The sequence below is a fragment of the Erinaceus europaeus genome, chromosome 11 (assembly GCF_950295315.1).
Source record: "Erinaceus europaeus chromosome 11, mEriEur2.1, whole genome shotgun sequence".
In the NCBI taxonomy this organism is placed as follows: Eukaryota; Metazoa; Chordata; class Mammalia; order Eulipotyphla; family Erinaceidae; genus Erinaceus; species Erinaceus europaeus.
Window position 1 is genome coordinate 565061 of NC_080172.1, and position 24511 is coordinate 589571.

Sequence of the window (24511 nt, forward strand, 5' to 3'; positions counted from 1 at the left end):
TGGTCAGCACACCTGGTCAGCGCACGTGTCACAGTGCCCAAGGTCCTGACTTGGAGCCCCTGGCCCCCACCTGCAGGGGGAGGCTTCTTGAGGGGTGAAGCAGGGCTGCGGGTGTCTCTCTGTCTCCCCCTCTGTGTCTCCCCCTTCCCTCTTGATTTCTGGCTGTCTCTGTCCAGTCGATAAATAAAGATTAAAAAGAAAAGAAACAAGATGGGACAGGGCAGAGGCAGACACGGCGAGGGGCCGCTTGGACCTGCAGGGTCTTAACGGCATTTCACTGCCGGTTTCATGGCACTCAGCACAGCCGCTGGCGGCTCCGCTCTCCCGCCTCCCCGCGACAGGTGTGTGCAAGACCCTCGCACCTGGACACCAACACGCCGTCCCTGCCTTCCTGTCCTTCTTCCTAGAGCCCTTTGCTTTGCTGCAACACAGCACACCTAGCCCAGGCTTCACTCTGCGTCGCCCCTTCTCCTAGTTTCTTCAGTCACACCTGTAAATGAGATCATCTTGCTAGCTGACCTCTCTTGACATGATTCCTTCAAGGCCCATCCAAGAGGAGGCAAAGGAGATGACTCTGCCATCTTAACAGCTGCATAGTATTCCACGGTGGACATACACCACGGCGTTCTTAGCCACCCATCTTTCGTTGGGCATCTAGGTTGCTTCCAGATGTGGCTGATACGCGTGGTGCTGCTGTGAGCACAGACGCACACAAGCCTCTGTGGACGGGCGTCCTCGCTTCCTTTTGACATCCTCTCTCGAGAGAAGCGCCAAGTCATAGTGCAGGTCCACGTCTCGCCTTCTGGGAGTTTTCCAGGCAGATCCCTTACATCCCTGCCAGCTCTACAGAAAGAGGAGCTTGTTCCCCACAGCCTCGCCAACAGGCAGCGTTTCTGTCTCTTCTAAAGGACGGCATTCTCACAGCTGTGGCGTGGTGTCTCATGGTTGTTTTTATTTGCACTTTTCTGATCACCTGTGAATTGGAACAGTTTTTCACGTACTTGTCAGTCATTTGGGTCTCTCTCCTTTTGTGAAGATTCTGCTCACATCCTCGTCTCATGTTTTTTTTTCTTTCTTTTTTTTTAAATTAATTTATTTTAAAAAGGAGACATTAACAAGACCATAGGATAAGAGGTACAACTCCACACAATTCCCACCACCAGAACTCTGCATCCCATCCCCTCCCCTGACAGCTTTCCTACTTTTTACTCCTCTGGGAGCATGGACCCAGGGTCACTGTGGGGTGCAGAAGGTGGAAGGTCTGGCTTCTGTAATTGCTTCCCCGCTGAACATGGGTGTTAACAGGTGGATCCACACTCCCAGCCTGTCTCTCTCTTTCCGTAGTGGGGCAGGGCTCTGGGGAAGCAGGGCTCCAGGACACATGGGTGGGGTCGTCCAGGGAAGTCTGGTCGGCATCCTGCTGACATCCAGAACCTGGTGGCTGAAAAGAGTTAACATACAAAGCCAAACAAATTGTTGAACAATCATGGACCTAAAGGCTGGAATAGTGCAGATGAAGTGTTGAGGGTACTCACTGCAGACTACTGTGTACTTCTGCTTTCAGGTGTATATTTTGCCCTAGTTTATGGATATGTGTGAACATATGCTCTATCTAGGGGACCTGGTCTATATCTAGGTTTTGGGACTTTGTTAGGAAGTGAACTGCCTGGAATGGAATTAGAGAATCCTATGAAAGGAAAGGTCTCACCCGAGTGATGAAGCTGAAGGGTTGTCATTTCACACCTGGAGTCCCTGGACACAGTCTGAAGTGAAGCATGCTGGGGTGGCACTCGTTACGTTGATTAGGTTGTGATCAGTGGATGCAATATTATTTGATTTGAATTGAGAGAGGCATGCGGGAAAGTGAGCCCCACCCTAAGGTTCCAGGACTGGGGGAAATAGAGACTCTATAGTGGAAATGTGAGGTTCCTGCCGTCTTAGGGTTCAAGAAGACAGTGGATAGTTATTGTTATCATCACATTATTTGGTAATTGGGTGAACTTTGAAGAGTCCCTTTGTTCGGGTTTGCTGTACAGTACCCAGCATCTTGTATGTAGCTGTGCCACCGGTTGCTTCTGCTCATGTTTTTTTTCTATTGGGGAGCTTGGTGAGCTCTTTATAAGTCTGGTGTACGGCGTGGAAAGATCTTCCATTCTGTAGAGTCTCTGTTTTGCTGTGCGGAAGCTTCTCAGTTTGGAGCAGCCCCACTGGGCTTTTTGTGACGGGCAGGTGCTGAGAGACGTGGACACACCTTTGGGGACTCGTGAAACAGGCGCAGGAGGTGAATGCTGCCTTGGCAGCAGCTCACGCCTCCTATGAGGGACATTCCAAGTGCAACCCTGCTCCCCAGACGTGTTTCTCAGATGCTGGGTCTCAACGCAGCGGGGAGAAGAGCGGGGAGAAGGACTGGGCAAGAGGGCACACACTGACCCTTGCCCCCACCCGGCCCGGGGCAGCACCCTCGGCAGGTCTAGGCCGTTGGGCTCAACATGCATGAATCCCCAGACCCGTACTGAGGAGACAGTATATGGCACTGTGGAAAGATCTCCACGCCTGAGGCTGTAGGGTCCCAGGTTCAATCCCAGTACCACCATAAGTCAGAGCAGAGCAGTGCTCTGGTCTCTCTCATTAAAATAAAATAATGATAAATATTTTGAAAAGATTCATTAAGAAAGGAAGCAAGGCCTAAGGCATAAGGTCCTGATAAAGGCTAACAGGGCCTCGGTAGAGACTCGGCAACCGGCAGGGATGAGTGAGGAAGGCTCTGTTCCGGGGGTTCTGAGGTGAATCTGGGGAGACAGCCAGAGAGACCAAGAGAAGGGAGGAGCAAGGGGCTGGCAGGCAGGCTGCTGGCTCACCCTTCCTTTCCTTTCCCTTTCCCTTTCCCTTTCCCTTTCCCTTCCCTTCCCTTCCCTTCCCTTCCCTTCCCTTCCCTTCCCTTCCCTTCCCTTCCCTTCCCTTTCCCTTCCCCTTCCCTTCCCCTTCCCTTTCCCTTTCCCTTTCCCTTTCCCTTTCCCTTTCCCTTTCCCTTTCCCTTCCCTTTCCCCTTCCCCTTCCCCTTCCCCTTCCCTTTCCCTTTCCCTTTTCCTTTCCTTCCCTTCCCTTCCCTTTCCCCTTCCCCTTCCCCTTCCCTTCCCTTTCCCTTTCCCTTTCCCTTCCCTTCCCTTCCCTTCCCTTCCCTTCCCTTCCCTTCCCTTCCCTTCCCTTCCCTTCCTTTCCCTTTCCCTTCCCTTTCCCTTCCCTCCCCTTCCCCTTCCCTTCCCTTCCCTTCCCCTTCCCTTCCCTTCCCCCTTCCCTTCCCTTCCCTTCCCTTCCCTTCCCTTCCTTCCCTTCCTTCCCTTCCCCTTCCCCTTCCCTTCCCTTCCCTTCCCTTCCCCCTTCCCTTCCCTTCCCTTCCCTTCCCTTCCCCTTCCCTTCCCTTCCCTTCCCCCTTCCCTTCCCTTCCCCCTTCCCTTCCCCTTCCCTTCCCTTCCCTTCCCTTCCCCCTTCCCTTCCCTTCCTTCCCTTCCCCTTCCTTCCCTTCCCTTCCCCTTCCTTCCCTTCCCTTCCCCTTCCCTTCCCTTCCCTTCCCTTCCCCCTTCCCTTCCCTTCCCTTCCCTTCCCCCTTCCCTTCCCTTCCCCCTTCCCTTCCCTTCCCCCTTCCCTTCCCTTCCCCCTTCCCTTCCCCTTCCCCTTCCCTTCCCTTCCCTTCCCTTCCCTTCCCCCTTCCCTTCCCTTCCCTTCCCCTTCCCCTTCCCCTTCCCCTTCCCCTTCCCCTTCCCCCTCCCCCTTCCCCCTTCCCCCTTCCCCCTTCCCCTTCCCCTTCCCTTCCCTTCCCTTCCCTTTCCTTCCTCCCTCCCTCCCTTCCTTCCTTCCTTCCTCTTATATTTTTTACCAGCGCACCGCTCAGCTCTGGCTCATCTGGCTCATAGTGGTGTTGAGGACTGAACCTGGAACTCTGGAGCCCCAGGCAGGAGAGTCTCACAAACTTTGTGCTGTTTCCCGGGCCCCTGCCTTGCCGTCGCGAGCGTGCGAAACACGGCCGTCTGTCTGGAGGCCGCTGCATCCAACTCGTCCCGAGCTGCTTCTGTGGCTTGGCAGTGCCCAGAAAATGCCACATGACCTGCTTTGTGGGAGGAAGGGCCCGCGCCCTGAGAGCCTGCTCTGAGGAGCTGCGACAGCCCCAGCCCCAGCAGCCGGGAGGCTCCCCTGCCGCCTGGCGTCCCGGTCCCCGGTCTGGTCCCGGTCCAGTCCCGGGTGGCAGCAGTCTGCTTCTTGCTTGGCGCTCCCATGGCGCTGCTCAGCAGGTGTCTCCACCCTTCCGGGGAGGAGGAGGAGGAGGGCCTCTTCGTCCTGGTTTTGCAGCGAGCCTGTCTCGCCACAGGGAAGTTTTCCTGTCGGCATTCCTGATCCCCAGCCCTGTAGATCCCCTCCACTTGGGTCAGCCGGACACCTCAAAGTTCACCCACCTCAAGCTCAGCTCTGAGCTGAGCGTCCACCGTGTCTGCTCAGTCTCTGCCTTTCCAGCAAGACAGAACCACTCTTCCCCGAACCCTCATCCTGTCCCTGGAAAACCCGCTGGTTCTGTCTTCAAGGTCTATACAACATACAGTTGATTCCCTCCCTTCCCTTCCCTTCCCTTCCCTTCCCTTCCCTTCCTTCCCTTCCCTTCCCTTCCCTTCCCTTCCCTTCCCTTCCCTTCCCTTCCCTTCCCTTCCCCTTCCTTCCTTCCTTCCTTCCTTCCTTCCTTCCTTCCTTCCTTCCTTCCTCTGTCTCCAGGGTTATTGCTGGGGTTTAGTGCCTGCACTACAAATCCACTGCTCCTGGAGGCCATCTTTTCCATTTTATTGCCTTTGTTGTTATTGTTGGACAGGACAGAGAGAAATGGAGAGAGGAGGGGAAGACAGAGAGGGGGAGAGAGACAGACACCTGCAGACCTGCTTCACCACCCGTGAAGCGACTCCCCTGCAGGTGGGGAGCCGGGGGCTTGAACCGGGATCCTTAAGCCGGTCCTTGCGCTTTGCGCCACCTGCGCTTAACCCGCTACGCTACCGCCCGACTCCCCCCACCCCCCAATTGCTTTTCTGTCTCCAAACACAAACCACAGAGCTCTTGCAGGCTATTGTAACTCTGTTTCCTACATCTCTCCCCTTCCACATTTTCCCTCCATGCATTCTTTCTCTCTTCCCCCTCTCAATCTCCCTCTTTGTCTCTTCCTTTTTTATTTGTTGGGGGGGGGGGATTAGTGGTTTACAGTTGATAGTAAAATAGCCTGCCTTCCTTCCTTCCTTCCTTCCTTCCTTCCTTCCTTCTCCACCAGGGTTATCCCTGGGGTTTAGTGCTCACACACATGATCTGCCACCGCTCATGGGGTGCTTACTTTTTGTAGAGAGAGAGGGGGAGATGGGGAGAGAGGGAGACGGGAGAGGGGGAGAGGGGGAAAGGGAAGAGGGGAGAGGGGGAGAAGGGGAAAGGGGAGGGGGGAGGGGGGAGAGGGAGAGGGGGCCCCATCTATAGCACTGCTTTGCTGCTTGTGAAGCTGCCTCCCTGTGGGCGCCACCCGGGGTTTGAGCCCAGGTCCTCACCTGATGTGCATGTACTGCTGGCCACACAACAGTCCAGCCCCACTCTTCCCTCTTCCCGAGAGAATAAGTCAGACCACATCAGCCTAGCGGGAAACACTGCAGAGTCTTCCCAGCCCAGCGCAAGCCCTTCCAGGACCCACAGATCCCTCAGACTGACACACACACACACCTCTCTGAACCTCTCCCTTTGCTCTCTGTTCATTCCTGTCCCCTCTGTTCCTCAGTCCAGTGCTTCTCTGTTCTAGCCGCCTAGTCCCCCACCCCTCTTTTTATTGCCTCCAGGGTGATTGCTGGGGCTCAGTGTCTGCATGATGAATTCACCACTCCCTGTGGCCATTTCTCCCTCCCATCCCTCCCTCCCTCCCTCTTTTCTTTCTCTCTTTCATCTTTATTTTTTTATTTGACAGGACAGAGAGGAATTGAGAGGAGTGGGAACATAGGAAGATAGACACCTGTAGACCTGCTTCACCGCTGGAGGGGGCTCAGACCCAGGTCCTGAAGCTTGGTGATGTGTGTGTTTAATTGGGTGTGCCAGGGCCGGCCCTGGTCTGCTGCTGTCTTTTCACAGGCCCTGCATGCCCTGCCTCAGGCCTTCCCACCAGCTTTCCCTCTGCCTGAAGAACTCTTCCCTTCTTGGGCTCTCCTTTCAAGGGGTGCAGCCTGACCTCCTCCTCTGAGGCACAGGTCACAGCAGGAGCAGCACGACGTGGGACTTCAGAGGCAACATTAGCAAGGGCTGCTGTGACCTCTTGCTCCTCTCTCTGGGGGCAGCCAGCAGCCACACGGGGAGGATGCCCAGGGCAGGTCCAGCTGGTGAGGAACTCCTGCCTGCGGCGCCCAGGAAAGGTGCCATCTTGAAGGCAGCCAGAACCTGGTCCAGCCTTCAGGTGAGGTGGCCCCACTAACTGCTTCATGGAGCCAGAGTCTCTTGCTGAAGCTGCACCCAGGCCCCTGGCCCTCAGGAACGTAACAGCACCGTCCTTTACTGCGTGGGGCTGGTCAGTGCTGAAGCCACTGTCAGAGGATAATCACGTGGTTCAACACCTCAGATCTCACGGCAAGGTCACCTTCCCAGCCTCCCTGCCGGCCTGCTGCACCTGGAGCCTGCCCTTCCCCTCCCAAGGCTCTTCCGGCACGGCATTTATTGCTCCTTCTGCTCTGCATGACGACGCCCACATTTATTTCTTCCTCTCCCGGCAGCTACTAAGTCCCACACCGCACAGGGCGTCACGTTTGGTTTCACGGCACATGGTTAACACTCAGTGTCTGTCCTAGGAAGGCGCACGTGGACTCCTTGGCTTGACGCTGTTGCATTCACTTCTTCAACTCCGGGGTCTGGTACACGGGCTCTGATGTTCTCTGCATCCAGCCAGGGCTTATCTGTGTTCCCTACACACCAAAAGGAAAAAGTCACTAGGTTTTAGATAGCGACAAGGTCACCCAGGCCTGTGGCAGAGATAAGCAGACTGAAGGCCGGTGGGCACAGGTGATCGGATGGTCGGCTCGCAAGGAGTTTAATTTAGTCGGGTGGGTTCCAAAAGACACAGCCAGACCCGGCAGCAGATAGCCCGAGTGGAGGCTAATCTGATCGTCCTTGGTGCAGCACAGTCGAGTCCGTCATGTGTGGCCAGCCTGCAGTCATGTGGCACCAAAGAGGCAGCTGTATCAACAGGCCCGTCGCCGGCCACACGCAGCAGCACAGCTCGAGGCTGAGCGGTGTGGGAGGGAGGAGGAGACCGGCTAGTGCAAAGCGCTGTTACGTGACAGGGCTGCGTGGAGAGAGGCCGGGGCTTGTGTTCTTAGAAAGTGTGCCTGGCCGGTGCTCTTGTCCTCACCACCAGCAGCAAGAACTCAGAGGCCCTTTGGGGGGTGGGAAGTGCCAGAACAATCCCGAGCAGAAGCATCTCCCTCCTGGACACAGACTTGTAATTTCCGGGGATACAGCAGCCGGGGGCTGACCCAGAAGCCGTCTCCTGAGTGAGGGCGACCTGGCTCTGGGTGAACCAGCTGGGGAGATGACTGCACGAAATCTCTCCCCCATCCCCCCCCTCTCACTCTCTCTCTCTCTCACTTCATTGCTGCTGCTGCTGCTTTGTATCTCCCCTCCCCTCTCCTGGCTCCAACCTTCTCTCAGGTGCGGAGACACACCGTGCGAGTTGTAAGCTGCAGACCAAGCAGACCTGGCACAGTGCTCGGCCTGCTGTTGGCACTGTTCCTGAAATGACTCAGTCACAGGTGTTGTGTAGTTAGGGCACAGGCTCAGGGGCGGGTCTCCCTTCAGCCAAGGCCCCAGCCATTTCCAGGGGTCCCTGTGAAGAGCCTCCCAGTCCTCTCCCAGCCCGCAGGCTTTCAGAGCCCAGGGGAGCCCTAGCCCTCGGCCTTCTTGGTTGGCTTTCCCCAGCCTCTGGCCTCTGGGGGCCTGGGGAACAGCTCACCCGGCCCTGGCCCCTGTGTGCAGCCGGGTTTCAGGCCACAGAGATGGAGGCTAGGAAGGAGTGCAGGGGTGGGGAGGGCTGAGCCCTTCACTGTCCTCCCCGCGCCCGCGCCCTGACCTCCTGCTGGCCCCTGCACAGGTGCGGTCACGTGTCGCGGGGCTCAGGAAAGCCCCGGGTTCAAGGGCGGAGAAGGTCAGCAGGTTCGGTTTCCGCCAGGTCCCTGCAGGGGAGCCGAGCAGGGCTGAGGCCAGGAGCCTGCAGGCCCGGCCTCCCCCCACGGAGCCCATCTCGTTGCCCACCTGCGTGTCCGAGATGTGGCGGCTCCCCGTGAATCTCCCCGAGAATCCCGCTCCCCTGACCGCACCGGGTGGGGGGCTCCCGCTCCCCTGACCGCATCGGGTGGGGGCTCCCGCTCCCCTGACCGCACCCAGGGGTGGGGGCTCCCGCTCCCCTGACCGCACCGGGTGGGGGCTCCCGCTCCCCTGACCGCACCCTGGGGTGGGGGCTCCCGCTCCCCTGACCGCACCCTGGGGTGGGGGCTCCCGCTCCCCTGACCGCATCGGGTGGGGGCTCCCGCTCCCCTGACCGCACCGGGTGGGGGCTCCCGCTCCCCTGACCGCATCGGGTGGGGGCTCCCGCTCCCCTGACCGCACCGGGTGGGGGCTCCCGCTCCCCTGACCGCACCGGGTGGGGGCTCCCGCTCCCCTGACCGCACCCAGGGGTGGGGGCTCCCGCTCCCCTGACCGCACCCAGGGGTGGGGGCTCCCGCTCCCCTGACCGCACCGGGTGGGGGCTCCCGCTCCCCTGACCGCACCGGGTGGGGGCTCCCGCTCCCCTGACCGCACCCAGGGGTGGGGGCTCCCGCTCCCCTGACCGCACCGGGTGGGGGCTCCCGCTCCCCTGACCGCACCCTGGGGTGGGGGCTCCCGCTCCCCTGACCGCACCGGGTGGGGGCTCCCGCTCCCCTGACCGCATCGGGTGGGGGCTCCCGCTCCCCTGACCGCACCCAGGGGTGGGGGCTCCCGCTCCCCTGACCGCACCCAGGGGTGGGGGCTCCCGCTCTCCTGACCGCACCGGGTGGGGGCTCCCGCTCCCCTGACCGTCCGCCAGCCCTGCGGGGAGGGGCCTCGCTCGGCAGCTCCGGTGTGTGTGGGGGGGCCAGGCCGCCGCGCGTCTCACCGCCCAGCCCGGGGCTCCGGTCCGAGCGCCGCCCGCCAGGCGCAGCCGCGAGCCCGCGGGGAGGACGCCGCAGACAGCGCGCACCTGCCGGTAAGTCGGGGCCGCGCTGCGCCCAGGAAACCGCCGCCGCCGCGCCCGGCCCGGGTCCCCGCGTTCTGCTGAGGCCCCCGCGCACCTCCGACTCCCGGTCCGAGACCCCGAGTCCCTGCGCCACTGCGTCCCCAGCCCGAGTCCCCGAATCCCCGGGCCCCCAGTCCCCGCGCCCCCAGTCCCCGCGCCCCCAGTCCCCGCGCCCCCAGTCCCCGCGCCCCCCAGTCCCCGCGCCCCCAGTCCCCGCACCCCCAGTCCCGGAGCCCCCCAGTCCTCGAATCCCTGCGCCCCCAGTCCCCGCACTCCCAATCCCCCAGTCCCCGCGCCCCCAGTCCCCACGCCCCCAATCCTCGCGCCCCCAGTCCCCAGTCCCTGAATCCCTGCGCCCCCCAGTCCCCGTGCCCCCAGTCCCGGGCCCCCAGTCCCTGAATCCCTGCGCCCCCCAGTCCCCGCGCCCCCAGTCCCCGCACCCCCAGTCCCCAGGCTCCCCCAGTCCCCAGTCCCCGCGCCCCCCAGTCCCTGCGCCACCGCCCCGCCAAGCTGAGCTGGGCCACGCAAGGCTGCTGCCGTGCCCTGACCCCCAAGTTACTTCCCATAATGGTTCCAGATGCACCCACCAGAGCTTTGGACAGGGTGAGAGGCTGCCAGACAGAACTGTCACCGGGTGGGTGTGACTCTGGGGGAGGTTACATGACCTTGGCCTTTAGCTAATTACCACCACCACCACTGCTGCTACCAATAGTAACTACTACTACCACCACCTACTACCACTACTAACTACTACTTACTACTACCACCAGCAGCTACTACCTCTACTAACTACTACTACCACCACCAACTACTACCACTACTAACTACTACTAACTACTACCACCAGCAACTACTACCACTACTAACTACTACTACCACCACCAACTACTACCACTACTACTACCACCACCAACTACTACCACTACTAACTACTACTACCACCACCAACTACTACCACTACTAACTACTACCACCACCAACTACTACCACTACTAACTACTACCACCACCAACTACTGCTACCACTACTAACTACTACCACCGCCACCAACTACTACCACTACTAATTACTACCACTAACAACTACCACCACCACCACTGTTACTACCCCTACCACCACCACCACTACCTCCTCCTCCTACCACCAACACTACCACCACCACTACCACTACTACCACCACTACCACAGAGGTCTGTGTCTTTTTTTTTCTCTTTTGCCCCCAGGGTTGTCACTGGGGCTCGGTGCCTGCACTAGGAATCCACTGCTCCTGGAGGCCAGGTTTCCCATTTTGTTGCCCTTGTTGTGCTTGTTATTTTTGTTATAGCTGTTGTTGTTGGATAGGACAGAGAGAAACGGAGAGGAGGAGGGGAAGACAGAGGGGAGAGAAAGACAGACACCTGCTGACCTGCTTCACCATTTGTGAAGTGATTCCCCTGCAGGTGGGGAGCCGGGGGCTCGAACTGGGAGCCTTGAGCCGGTCTGTGCTTTGCCATGTGCGTTTAACCCGCTGTGCTACCGCCCGGTCTCCTCTCTATGTCCTCCTGAGCGCACCTCTGTGTATGAGAGAGACATTTTTGGGGGAGAGGAATGACACATCTGCCAGGTGCACAGGCCGCCAGCCCATGAAGCAGGAGGTGTAGACCCAGATTTAGGCATCTGTTCACTCTGGGGGTGCCCAGGGGCAGCTGAAGCCGCGGGGCTCTCTCCAAAGTAGAAGGTAGGAGTACTTGCGTTCCTGGTAGCAGGGAGCCACCCTCATCTCTGAAGCCGCGAATTGCACGGTCATAACTGTTTTTCACCAGTGCAGCTCTCGTCCTTACTCAGCGAAGGCTTGTCTTCAGAAGTAGTTCCTGTCTGGGTCTGAAACGGGAGCTCACTCCCAGCTTGGCTTCCTTCTTTCCTCTTCTGATTCCATCGTCCTTCTTCCTGGAAAAGTGCTTCTGAGGAGACCGTGAGCAGCTCGCCTCCTTCACCTGGGCTTGGACATGATTGTCAGTTGTAACGCGGGTCTTGACTTTAGAGCTTTCGATTTTAGATCCTTGGTGTGAGGGGCACAAAACACTTCTTTTCCTTCCTTCCTTCCTTCTGTCCTTCCTTTCTTTCTTTCTTTCTTTCTTTCTTTCTTTCTTATTTTCTTTCTTCCTTCCTTCCTTCCTTCCTTCCTTCCTTCCTTCCTGTGAACCATTGGAAATGTTCTTCATACTTTGGTTGTCTTGTCCAGTCTCCCAGCTTGAAAGGTCCTGGTGAAAGTATCCCGTTCTCCAGAGCAATGCAGGAGGACTTTTATAAAAGCAGGCTGCATAAAGCAGACGACCCAGTGACAGCTGCTGGGTCCGTCTAGTATATGTGGTCAGCCGGGCCTCGTGGAAGGTGCTTTCCCAGCTGGCTTCTTTAGACTTGAAAGCCTGCCCTTGAAGTACTTGGTTTCATTTAAACTTCTTTCCAAGTCAAGTTCTGTTATTGTCTGGTGCTTGGTCACTGGTGATGACACGGGCAGCTTATTTTCCACTGAGGTAAACCTCTTGCTGGACGTTGTGTCACCACAGAGGGTGTGCGTGCACCTGCCTGCCTGGCCAGTCTGGCCTTGGCATCCCAGCCCCGTAGCAGAGCCACTGGGCAGGCCAGGAGAGTCCCAGGGTGCGTCTGAGGACTTGACAGACACATCTTGGCAGAAGTAGCTGAAAACCCACCAGACCCATTCTGATTCTGAACTGCCTTCCCCCTCAGTCCACTGGGCTTGAGTCTCCCTCAGACGCGGCCTTAGAAGAAAGCAAGGAATGGAAATTTGCCGTGGTGTGAAACAGGAAATGGAAAAGTTGTTCCTGAACAGAATCTTACAGACTTAGCCCATCTGTGATGAAATGCGGGTATCTGTAAATCAGAGCTAATTCCTGTGATTCTTTACCTCGGCCACCATTGTTTTCTGGGGAAGTGAGTCGGTAAGACTCAGAGCAGGAAAAAACAAGCTCAGGCTTTTTTTTGTTTGTTTGTTTGTTGTTGTTATTTTTTAATTTTATTTTATTTTTGGTCATTTCCTGGGTTGCCTTTTTCCAGCTGATATTCTCCCCACATAGAGTCAGGGGTTGGGTGGTGGTGCACCTGGTTGAGTGCACAGGTTACCATGTGCAAGGACCCAGGTTCAAGTCCCTGCCCCCCACCTGCAGGGGGGGGTCTTTGAGAGTGGCGAAGCAGAGCTGCAGGGGTCTCTCTGTCTCTCTCCCTCTCTGTCTCTCCTTTCCTCTTGATTTGTCTCTGTCTCTATCCAATAAATGAAAGTAAATTTAAAAAAAAGAAAGAGAGAGACACATATAGACACACAGCCACTATAGTACCAAGCTTCCTTCAGTGAGGTGGGCTGGGCTTAACCCTAGATGGCATCCCCGGCAAAGCAGAGGTGCTGGCCAAGTGAGCTGTTTTGTCCAGTCATCTGCTTTCCTTTTTTAATCTTGAGCTACTCTTTGGTTTGTGGTAAAGTGCATTTTCTCTTCTTGAACATCATCTCGAGGTTATGTATTTGGGTGAGGAAGAGAGCATAAGGGCTGCGCAGAATTCTCCCATGTCTGAGGTTCCAAGTTACCAGGTTTAATCCCCTGAACCATTTACAAGCCAGAGATGTGCAGTACTGTGTGCGTGGGGGGGGGGGGGGCAAACCCAAACAGAAGGCCAGTCTGTGCCACCTTCAGGAGTCAGGAGTGTCTGTGAGCCACGACCCAGCTCATGGTTGTGCAAGTTCTCAGGCTCCATCCACTGTGGTTTCTTCCTGGTGTGGCTTCTGACACTGTCAGGAGGGCGGTGAGGGCCCCCAGGCCCACTCTGATGTGTTCGCTTCTGTTTGCAGAGCCGTGGAAACTGCCGGGCAGAGGCGGCACGTCCCACCCGGCCCGGGGCGAGGCCTCGCCGGCCATGTCTCCCGCAGCAGCGTCTGCTGAGTGGGACGGCGCCCAGCAGGACCGGCGTGTCAGCAAGCTGGTTTTCTTCCTTTTCGTCTCTGGCGCTGCCCTGCTGTGTGCGGGAGTCCTGCTGTCCATCTTCGGGTTCCAGGCGTGCCAGCCCGGGGCCCTGCCTCACTGCGGCACGCTGCTGAAGGTCGCCGGGCCCGCCTGTGCCGCGCTGGGGCTCGGGGCCGTGGTCCTGGCCCGCTCCCGGGCCCGGCTGCAGCGCCGGGAGAGGCGGCGCCGGGGTGGCCGGGTGGACCCCGACAGGGCCTTCGCATGTGGGGAGAGCCGCCAGTTTGCCCAGTGCCTGGTCTTCGGGTTTCTCTTCTTGACAAGCGGCATGCTGATGAGCATCCTGGGCATCTGGGTGCCCGGCTGTAGCCCGGCCTGGGGGCAGGACCAGAACGACACAGACGCCGAGGGTTCGGAGCCTCGCATCTGTGGGTTCCTGTCCCTGCAGATCCTGGGGCCCTTGATTGTGCTCGTGGGACTGTGCTTCTTCGTGGTCGCCCACGTTAAGAAAAGAAGCAGCTTGAATGCGGGCCAGGAGGCCTATGAGAGTGACGAGAGAGAGGCGCAGAACACCGAGCCCGTCCAGGTCACTGTAGGTGGGTGGCCTCCTTTGTTTGTTCTTTCTTTTTGTCTTTGTTTGGGGGGGATTCATGGTTGACAGCTGACAGTAGAATACAGTCATTGGCCTATGTGTAACATTTCTCAGTTTTCCACATAACACTCTAACCCCCACCCAGGTCCTCCTCCACTGTCCTGTTCCAGGACCTGAACACTGACCCCTGGCCCAGAGTCCTTGACTTTGGTGCAGTTCTCCAACTGCAGTCCAAGTTCTGCTCTGTGTTTCCCCTTCTGCTCTCAATTCTCCACTTCTGTCCATGAGTGGGCTCACCCCATACTCATCCTTCTCTTTCTGGCTGATCTCATTTCACGTGATTCCTTCAGGCTTCATCCAAGATGAGGTGAAGAAGGTGAATTCACCATTTTGATTTATTATTATTATTTTAAAATATTTATTTCCTTTTTGTTGCCCTTGTTTTTTATCATTGTTGTAGTTATTATTGTTGTTATTAATGTTGTTGTTGTTGGATAGGACAGAGAGAAATGGAGAGAGGAGGGGAGATAGAGGGGGAGAGAAAGACAGACACCTGCAGACCTGCTTCACCGCCTGTGAAGCGACTCCCCTGCAGGTGGGGAGCCGGGGGCTCAAACCAGGATCCTTATGCTGGTCCTTGCGCTTTGTGCCATGTGCTTAACCCGCTGCGCTACCGCCTGACTCCCGAATTCACCATTTTTAATAGCTGAGTAGTAGTCCATTGTGTATCTAGACCACAACTTGCTCAGCCACTCATCTGTTGTTGGACACCTGGGTTGCTTCCAGGTTTTGGCTGTTGCAGATTGTGCTGCTGTGAATACAGGTGCACACAGATCTCTCTGGATGGGTGTGTTGGGTTCCTTAGGATCTATCCCCAGGAGAGGAATTGCAGGGTCACAGGGCAGGTCCACTTCTAGGGTGGCATCATTTTTGTGCTTGTTTATATGACAGTGGCTGTCACCTCCAGGTTTCTCTGGGCTGCCCTTGGGTCTGGCCAGGATATTCATTCCCTCTCCCCCCACCTTTCTCTCATATTCACATAGTGCTGCTACTGTGTACTCTGCAGAGTCCTTGCATGTGTCCCCCACCTGTCCCACTCCCTGTCCCACTCCTCTGTAACCTCCTTTCTGGTCAGCAAGATTGGTGTCCCAGGAGAATTCTCCAGCAGGACCCCCGGCCTTGCCTTCAGGCCGCCTCTCAGCCTCCATCCTCATTATCGGGCCAGAGTGTTAGGATCTTAACTTCAATCCTGTCTCAGGTCACAGAGCATGTTAAGGGGAGAGAACGGGAGGTCTGTTGGACACCTCTGTCACCCCGTGGGCCTGTCAGGTGACTCCGTCCTGTCCCTCCCACTCGGAAGCCCTGTGGCGCTGCACCTGGCTGGCTGTGGCCTCTCCTGACGTGGCTTATGTAGGGTTGCATTGCGGGGGAGAGAGAAGAGACCAGAAACGCGGGAACGCAATGCTTTATTCACGCGGACGCCCCAGAGTTGGGTGAGCACAGCGATTTAGGCCACCGTGGAGCTAGCAAAATGGCCGCCTCCCACTATGCCCACCAGCCCTTCTCCAGGTCTTCCCCAGGTCGGGGCGCGCAAGAGAAAAGGGGCAAAAAATTGGAACAGCAGCGGGATTTATAGGGTAAAAACCGGAAGTGGCAAGTCAGAAACAGAAATGGCTAGGAAAGGGGGTGGAGAGAGGCAAAAGGCATGCTGGGAAGGTGGAAGCGTCCTTAGCAACTCTTACGATGGTTTTAACGGAATCAGCAACACCCTGAGGGGATAGCGTAGTGGGGATCTTTCAGGGAAAACAGTGGTTATGTGAGCAGAGCAGGGGGCTGGCGTTAAGGCCCGACAGGCTTATGCGTCTGTGACAGGAACCTTGCATCCTAAGCATTTCCCCAGCTCCTTCACCCTAGAATTCTGACTTTACCCCAAGTCCACTGGTCTGCACAGCGTCTGGGAGGCCTTTTGCTCTGTTGAACAGTTCCCTCCCTTTGGTTAGCTTTTTATTTTTTCACTTTCTTTTTTAAATGAGTGATTTAATAATGATTAACAAGATTGTAGGATAAGAAGGGTACAATTCCACACCTTTCCAACCCCAGAGTTCTGTGTCCCATCCCCTCAATTGGAAGCTTTCCTCTTCTTTGTCCCTCTGGGAGCATGGACCAAAATTCTTTTTTTTTTAATTTTAATTTAATTTTTAATTTTTTATATTTTTATATTGCAGAATTACATGTTGACAGAGGTTTGAATTCATACCATTCCCACCACCAGAGTTCTGAACCTTCACTCTCCCCACTGCAATGCACCACAGTTCCCCTAAAGTTGTGGACATGGGCCAACCATCTTCTCTACAACTATCTGTCCATGTTAATACATAGTTGCCCCTTCTTTTTCTGATTCAATCCTCTCTTTCCCTCTAAGCCACTCATGACAACATAACTACCTCCACATGTCCCTCTCCTTTTCCTCCTCTCTCTCTGGGTGCTGATGGAGCTGAGTGCAGAGTCCTCTTATCTCCATCCTGTCACTTCTCCCCCACTGGGAGTCTGGATCAAGGTTGTTTATGGGGAGCAGAAGGTGGGAGTTCTGGCTTCTGTCATTGCTTCTCCACTGGACATGGGTGTTGGCAGGTGGACCCACACCCCCAGCTTGTGTCTGTCTGTCCCTAGTGGGGCAGGGCTCTGGGGAGGGGAGGCTCCAGGACACATGGGTGAGGGCGTCTGCACAGGGAGGTCAGGATGGCGTCATGGCAGCATTTGTGACTTGGTGTCTGAAAAGCAGTAAGATAGAAAGCAGGGCAAATTGTTTGATAATCAGGAACCAGAAAGTAAGAGTGTAGCAGATGAGATTTGGGGTCTTCATGTTGAAAGAAGCTACAAAGTCTATTTTCTTTATTTGCTGTCATGCTACCCTTGAGTTCAGGGCTGAGGCAAAGTTCAAAAGCAGTAGCGTAGACTAGCATGAAGTGTGGCCGGGGCTTGGCTGGGCTGTACCCTGCGGAGTGCCACCATCAGCGAGTACAAAGGTCTGGGTTAACGCCTGCAGTTCCCACCTGCAGGGAAGAAGCTTCATGAGTGTCTCTCTGTCTCTTCCCCTCTCCGTCTACTCCTCCCCTCTCAATTTCTCTCTGTCCTATCAAACAGAAGGAAGAAGGGAAAAAAATAAAAAAATAAAAAAAGAAGAAAGAGACGTGACAGTCCTGTCCCTTGTTACCTGCACTGAGTGATCTGAACTCGCTCTGGCCCTGGCCTCTGCGGAAGAGCCCTGTGGCCGTTTCCAGAAGTTGTCCCTCACCAGCTGTTCGTAACCTGGACCTCAGGATCACACATCCAGGGAGAGTCCAGTTGCTCATGTCACAGCTCATCTGTTGTTGTGTGCGGGCCGCGGAGAAGAGAGAGAGGGGGACTGAAGCAGGTAGAGTTACTCACCACCTGCAGTTTGCAGACGTGACAGCTGAGGCCCAGAGAGGGGGGACGGCTCGCTCAGAGCCCCTCTGGCCTGGCGGTTGGCGGCTGGCGGCTGGTGGCAGGAGTCCGTCCAGTCCTGAAGATGCCGCCCTGTACTTAGGCCACCAGAGCAGACCGCTCACAGTCACCTGTGTCCCTACAGGGATGTCAAGTCCCGCCCTGAGGCCTCTCTCCGGCCTCTGCCGAGCAGTGCCGACACACATCTAGAATGTCCCGGGAAACTCCGGCGTGTCCGATGTGTAGTACAGATCAGGAGTCACACCTGTGGCCTTGCGTTTTCTCCCCGAGACACCAGGGTGTGTTCTGGACTGAATAGTAGCAACAGGAACACAAAAGCTAGCGTTCTGAGTTCGTCTGGCTTTTGTAAAGATAAGAAAAGGCTCTATTCCGTGGGGCCAGGCGGCGGTGCACCTGGTGGAGTGCACACTGCAGGGCACACAGACCTGGGCAGACCTTTGCTGCTTACCTGCAGGAGGAAGCTTCACAAGTGGTGAACAGGCTGCAGGTCTCTCTGTCTCTCCCTCTTTATCTCCTCTTCTCATCTCAATCTCTGTCCTGTCAAACAAAAACGAACAAATATTAAGAAAAAAAGCAACTCTACTATGTGACTGGGAAAATAATTCAACTAGTAGAGAGTGAGCATGCTAATCTGAGGCTCCCAACTTAATCTCTGGCACCCTGTGTACCAGAGCCGTGCTGTCTGCTCCCTCCCTCCCTCACTCCCTCCCTCCCTTCTTTCATTCCTATCCTCCATCCATCCATCCATCCATCCATCCATCCATCCATCCATCCACCCATCCATTCATCCATCCATCCATTTACATATCTATCTGTCTGTCATTGGCTCATGTGAAGCACTCTTACCTGAAATAAATAAGGCAAATCTCAAGAATAGGCCATAATATCGCATAAGCTACAGGTAGTGGCCGCGATGGGCTCGAGCTTGGATTTTGTCATCTGTTCCGAGACTGAAACTATGAGGAACAAGATCTTTCCCAGCAGTTAGCCCTGTCAGTGGTGGGCCTCCCAGGGATGAGGAGGAAAGCCCGTTAACAGAAGCGTTTCAGAAACTCTTTGGTTCAGGCCCCCTTTTCACGGAAGCTGTGGGGCCGCTGTCACAGCGCAGCTGGATAGGGCACAGCTGTGCGCAGGTGGGCGGCCAGGCTCCAGCGCGGCCCCACCACACGGGCGCAGCTCTGGTGCTGTGGTCTCTTCACGCTCTCCGCCTCTGTTTCTGTCTGAAAAATGTCCTAGAAAATATACGCACACCGCACCTAATCCGCATGTGTCAGTGTATCAGGTCCGCCGACAATGTCGCAGGAGCCGTCACTGTCCGCTAGCGGAACCTGTCCGCCATCCCAGACAGAAGCTGCGTACGTATTGAACAGCCGGTCTGAGTCCTCCTGGACAGACAGACACCCCTGCTCTCTCTCTCTCTCTCGACGAGTCGGTTCACTGAGAAACTCTGGAGTTAGCAGTAGGTGTTTGGTCTTTGAGATCGGTGGGGCAAGTACTGCACTGACCGACTGCCGTCCGGTCCGCTGTCTTCACAAAGACCTTGTGTGTCCTTAGGTGACTCTGTGGTGATCTTCCCGCCGCCACCCCCACCTTACTTCCCCGAGGAGGCCTCAGCAGGGACTCCAAGTCCCGGGCCTGTGCACTTGCTTCCCAGTGAAGACCCGCCTTCATATCACAGCATTTTCAACTATGGGTAAGACCTCCTTTCCGTCCCTCCCTCCCTCCCTCCTTCCCTCCCTCCCTCCCTCCCTCCTTCCTCCCTTCCTCCCTTCCTCCCTCTCTCCCTTCCTTCCTTCCTTCCTTCCTTCCTATTTGCTTTTTTGCCTCCAGGGTTATTGCTGAGGCTCAGTGCTGGCACTATGTACCTACTGCTCCTGGTGGCCATATTTTCCTTAATTTTTTTTTACTGGACAGGACAGAGAGAAACTGAGAGGGAAGGGGAGATAGAGAGGGAGAGAGCCAGAGAGATACCTGCAGCCCTGCTCCACCACTTGTGAAGCTTCCCCCCTGCAGGTGGGGACTGGGGCTTGAACCCTGTCCCTGTGCTTTGTACTATATGTACACTTAACCACGTGTGCCACTGCCCAGTCCCCTGGGTAAGACTTTCTTCCTTTCCCTTTCTTTCTTTCTTTCTTTCTTTCTTTCTTTCTTTCTTTCTTCCTTTCTTCCTCTCCTCCTTCCTTACTAGGGGATTAATGTTTTACAGTCGACAGTAAATACAATAGTTTGTACATGCTTAACATTTCCCAGTTTCTTTTTTTTAATTAATTATTTATTTCCCTTTTGTTGCCCTTGTTGTTTTTATTGTTGTTGTAGTTATTATTGTTGTTGTTATTACTGTCGTTGTTGGACAGGACAGAGAGAAATGGAGAGAGGAGGGGAAGACAGAGAGGGGGAGAGAAAGACAGACACCTGCAGACCTGCTTCACCGCCTATGAAGTGACTCCCCTGCAGGTGGGGAGCCGGGGACTCGAACCGGGATCCTTACGCCGGTCCTTGCGCTTTGTGCCACGTGCGCTTAACCTGCTGCGCCACCACCGGACCCCTCCCCCAGTTTCTTTTTTAATATTTATTTATTTTACCAGAGCACTGCTCAGCTCTGGCTTATGGTGGTGTGGGGAATTGAACCTCGGACTTTGGAGCCTCGGGCATGAGGGTCTCTTCGCATCACCATTATGCTGTCTCCCCACCCTGGGCAAGACTTTCTATTTGAACCTCAGAGGAGGCTGCCCTCGTCTTTTCAGTCCCAGTCTGAATCCAGGCCAAATGATCTTTTAGCTTATGGCACAGGGAGGACGCCGGCGTGTCCTTTTTTGCTGAGATTAAGTCAGAATTGTGACCTAAGACACACCACATCTTCCAGGAAACTTGGGGCCCTGCATATGTTGACTCACAAGAAGCGGCTCTGCGGGGTGGAGAGGAGGCTTGTCTGGTGCTCCTAGCAGGGTGGGTGTAAAAGCGCCTACCACCTGCCGTCAGGGCCGGACGGATAGCTCACTTGGGTAGGGCGCTGCTTTACCATGTGTGTGACCCAGGTTCGAGCCTGGCACCTACCGTACTGAAGGAAATGGTGATGTTGTGTCCTCTCTATCTCTCTCTCCCTCGATTGCAAACAAGAACAGAACAGAACGGCCTGTCAGCCAGCTTGCTCACAGAGCTGGGGGTCCCCTCCCTGCTCTGCCCCCATTGGCTTTGCCACTTTAGGCCGTGGGAGGGGTGGCAGGGCTCCAAAAGACTCCCAGCACGTCTAGAAGGGGCTCAGTATTCTTTTTATTTATTTATTTTATCTGATAGGGCAGAGAGAAAATGAGAGGGAAGGGGAAAACCAGGGAGAAAGACAGAGACCTGCAGCCCTGCTTCACCACGCGTGAAGCTTCCTCCCTGCAGGTGGGGATCAGGGGCTCGAACCTGGGTCCTTGCACATGGCAATGCTTGCATTCAAGCAGGTATGCCACTGCCTGGCCCTGGGCATGGTATTTTATTTTTTTGCCTCCAGGGCTACTGCTGGGGTTCAGTGCCGGCACTTTGAATCCACTGCTCCTGGAGGCCATTTTTTCCACTGTACAGGACAGGACAGAGAGAAATTGAGGGCGGATAGAGAGGGGAGAGAGAGAGATAGAGATAGGGATAGAGACAGAGAGAGAGAGAGACCTGCAGCCCTGCTTCACCAGTCCTGAAGCATCTCCCCTGCAGGTGGGGAGTGGGGGCTCGAACCCTGATCCTTGCTCAGGTTCTTGTGCTCAGTACTATGTGTGCTTAACTGGGTACTACCGCCCGGCCCCTGGGCTTAGCATTCTCGTGGAGGTACACGGCGCCTGGCTAGAGCCAGCCTGCACCGCAAGCTGCCCAAACCGGGCTTCTCCCGCAGTGCTGAGCTGCTCCTGGCCTCGGCGCCCGTCAGGCCCAGTGAGGAGTGGTCCAAGGCTCGCCGCCCATCCCTGTCCCCCCGGGTTCCACCGGCCTGGAGGCGCCCGGGGTCAGACCAAACACAGGTCGTCTGAGTGCTGTTCCTTGGGCAGCGGTGCAGAGGGCGGTGTTGGGGTCCAGGCGCTGGGTGACAGGTGGTGCTGGGCATTGTGCAGGCGTCCAGGTGACAGGTGGCGCTGGGCAGTGTGCAGGCGGCCAGGTGCTCAGGGGGCCAGCTTCCTGCACAGGCCTGAGGTCACGATGGAGCCGGGGGCCTCGGTGGTCAGAGAGGATGGCGGCAGAGGTCGGGGTGCTCAGTGGGTAGCAGGATGGGCCGTGTGCCCGACGCAGGAGCTGGGACTCCGTGTCCTGTCAGTGAGGGAGGCCTGAGCTGGCTGGAGCCAGGGACAGCAAGATGGAGGCCTGTGGAGCAGACAGGAGGCGCTGGTGTTGGGAGGAAGCCAGGGCTTGGAGACGTCTCCATGTGGGAGACCCATGGAGGGTGGAGAGTGTGGGGCAGGGTGGGGGCGTGCGGGGTGCGGGGCAGGGTGGGGGTGTGCAGGGTGCGGGGCAGGGTGGAAGTATGCGGAGTGCAGGGCAGGGTGGGGGTGTGCGGAGTGCGGGGCAGGGTGGGGGCGTGCTGGGTGCGGGGCAGGGTGGGGGCATGCGGGGTGCGGGGCAGGGTGGGGGCGTGCGGGGTGCGGGGCAGGGTGGGGGTGTGCAGAGTGCAGGGCAGGGTGGGGGTGTGTGGAGTGCGAGACTCTCGTGGCAGGAGGGCTGGGCAGCACCCAGGAGGGACGGCTGCAGGCACTGAGGCACCTATGCTCTTTCTACTTGCTTCTTTTCTTGCCTTTCTTTCTCTCCCTCCCTTCTCCCTCCCCCCTGCCTCCCTCCCTCCCTCCCTCCCCCCTCCCTCTCTCCCTCCCTTTTTCTCTCTCTGCCACCAGGGTTGTCACGATGGCTCCTAGATGTCTGTATACCTCCACTGCTCCCAGAAGTCATTTTTCTACTGATAGACAGAAAAAGAGGGAGAGAGGAAGGGAAGGACACCTGCAGCCCTGCTCCTCCACCCGTGAAGCCTTCCCCTGCAGCTGGGGACTGGGGCTTGAACCCGGGTCCCATGGTGTGGTGCGCAGCTCAGCCCAGAGTGAGTGCAGGGTCGCGGAGGCCGGGCTCTGGGCGCTTGGAGAACTCCATGAGAGAAGATTTTCTCTTTGCCAGTGATGAGCTTCCCCAAGGTGTAATATGAATATTTACTAACTTGGAAAAAAGCCATTTGGGGCCAGGAGGTGGCGCACCTGGTTGAGCGCTCACACTGCAAAGCCCCGGGTTCAAGCCCCTGGTCCCCACCTGCAGGGGGAAAGCTTCACGAGTGGTGAAGCAGGGCTGCAGGTGTCTCTGTCTCTCTCTCCCCTCCCCTCTCAATTTCTCTGTCTCTATCCAGTAATAAGTAAATACAGATTTAGAAAGCGCATTTCTCCTGCTGTGCTAGTGGTTTCTGTGTGCTGTCTGACACTTCTTTCCTGACGTCCTCTCAAGCCTCACACTCCTGCCTGCCCTGTGACAAGGGAAGTGACAACAGGAGTGAGACAGTGAGCTCTGAGGAAGCAAAGGGTGGGGCCGGGTGGCGGAGCCCCTGGCTGGGCGCTCACATCACAGTTGCCCAGGACCCGGGTTCAAGCCCCTGGCTCCCACCTGCCGGGGGAAAGCTTCATGATGGGTGGAGCAGGGCTGCAGGGGTCTCTCTGTCTCTCTCTCTCTCTGCCCCCCTCTCAATCTCTCTTGTCTCTATTCAATAATAAATAAATCAATGAAAAGAAAGCCAAGGGTAAGGCAGTGACCCACAGTGAAAGGAGCAGGATGTGTGAGCGACTCCCGCGGGCCTCACGGTCGTTGAGACTGTCTCTGATGGGACCTGTCGTGGGCACCTGGACTTGCGGTGAGTGACACTCCACCCCTCCCTTTCGTGTCCTTTTAAAGCCGGACCGCAGCTCCCGAGGGCCCAGGCGCCACCCGTGAGAGAGACCAGGACTCCATTTATACTATTACTGGGACTCCTTCATTTTCTGACAGCTCCCATGCTCCACGCCTCTCAGCTGAACCGCCTCCCCTCTACGAAGAGAAGGAAGCTGCCGGAACCACCTCACCTCTGCCGGCTGAGCCCGCCCTGCCGTGACCTCTGGACTTCAGGCCAATTTTCTACGTGTGTGTGTGTGTGTGTGTGTGTGTGTGATCGCTATTTTATTTAACTTGTTTGTAATAAAAGATCCCGTAGCATTTGGTCGTGTTCTGATTTCCCCGGTACGGTGTCAACGCTGGTAACTAACTAGCCTTGCAGGTTGGACAGCTGGCTTGCGACCAGAGTGCCCAGCAGGTGGTGCTGGGGCTGCCCTCTCTCTCGGGGAGCCAGGAGTCAGCTGGCCGCCTTCCCCAGGACCACCCCCTTCCGTGGGGAGTGGGAGTCGGACCCATCCAGCTGGTTTCTGAGAGCCTGACTCAGGCAGCCGTTGTCCCCTTGTGCCGTCAAAGGCCGGTCTCCAAAGTGGTTAATATTTAGCTTGGCCCACTCTGTTCTCAAAGTGGATTGCTTCTGCGGAGGAAAACACGAGACGCCTTTCCTCATCCCGTCCTCCTCTGCTTGTATTCCCCTTCTTTTGCCTCCCTTCCTCGCCCTGTTCCTCTTCCCCAGCTTGCAGACACCCCCAAACTTCCCGTTCCCTCAAGCCAACCTTCAGTATGTGTGACTGAGGGTCCACACGCTGATAATTCGTCTTACCAGGATATGGTCCCGTACCCACACCCAGTGCTGGTGCCCGCCTGCCCGGTGGGAGCCACCCGAGTTCTTATAAGGGCAACGCTACTGTCGCTGCTCTCATTTCCTTCCAGAGCTTCCTGTCATGCTGCTGGCAGTTGAACCTGACCCTCCTAGAGCCTCAGGCATGAAAGGCTTTCAGTAGAACCGTGTGCTGTCTCCCCGGCCTCCTGAGGTCTTTATAGGGCTATTTTCCAAGAATATTTTCTGAGAGGGGCTGGGTGGTGGCGCACCTGCTTGAGCGCACATGTTACAGTGCACAAGGACCTGGGTTCGAACCCCTGGTCCCCACCTGCAGGTGGAAAGCTTTGCAAGTTGTGAAGCAGGACTGCAGGTATCTCTCTGTCTGTCTCTCTCCCCTTTCCCCCTCGACTTCTGGCTGTTTCTACCCAATAAATACATAAAGATAATAATAAAAAAAAGAAAGAAATCTCCCGAGATGTTTTGGTAAGCAGGTTCCCCAGGAGAGC

At 56.5% G+C, this 24511-nt stretch overlaps 1 protein-coding gene and 2 long non-coding RNA genes across 4 annotated transcripts; 2 read left to right on the forward strand and 1 right to left on the reverse strand.

Annotated features, from left to right (window-relative positions):
- Nucleotides 1-258: 258 nt before the first annotated feature.
- On the forward strand, nucleotides 259-1061 carry LOC132541179 (uncharacterized). The gene is made up of 2 exons (XR_009552351.1): nucleotides 259-341; nucleotides 544-1061. It is a non-coding gene; the product is annotated as an uncharacterized LOC132541179 (long non-coding RNA).
- Nucleotides 1062-6725: 5664 nt separating this feature from the next.
- On the reverse strand, nucleotides 6726-8411 carry LOC132541280 (uncharacterized). Its single transcript, XR_009552429.1, has 2 exons — nucleotides 8299-8411; nucleotides 6726-6953 (listed from the first exon to the last, which is right to left on the reverse strand). It is a non-coding gene; the product is annotated as an uncharacterized LOC132541280 (long non-coding RNA).
- A 745-nt stretch (nucleotides 8412-9156) lies between these two features.
- On the forward strand, nucleotides 9157-23453 carry TMEM171 (transmembrane protein 171). 2 transcript variants are annotated; one of them, XM_060201029.1, is made up of 4 exons: nucleotides 9157-9268; nucleotides 13137-13841; nucleotides 18878-19016; nucleotides 23210-23453. In XM_060201029.1, the coding sequence occupies exons 2-4, from the start codon at nucleotides 13202-13204 to the stop codon at nucleotides 23403-23405; spliced, it is 975 nt and encodes a 324-aa protein (XP_060057012.1). In that variant the 5' UTR covers nucleotides 9157-9268; nucleotides 13137-13201; the 3' UTR covers nucleotides 23406-23453. The 2 variants fall into 2 exon arrangements, with proteins under 2 accessions (XP_060057012.1, XP_007533801.2); XM_007533739.3 differs by lacking the exon at nucleotides 9157-9268 and having other exon boundaries at nucleotides 10688-13841.
- Nucleotides 23454-24511: the final 1058 nt, after the last annotated feature.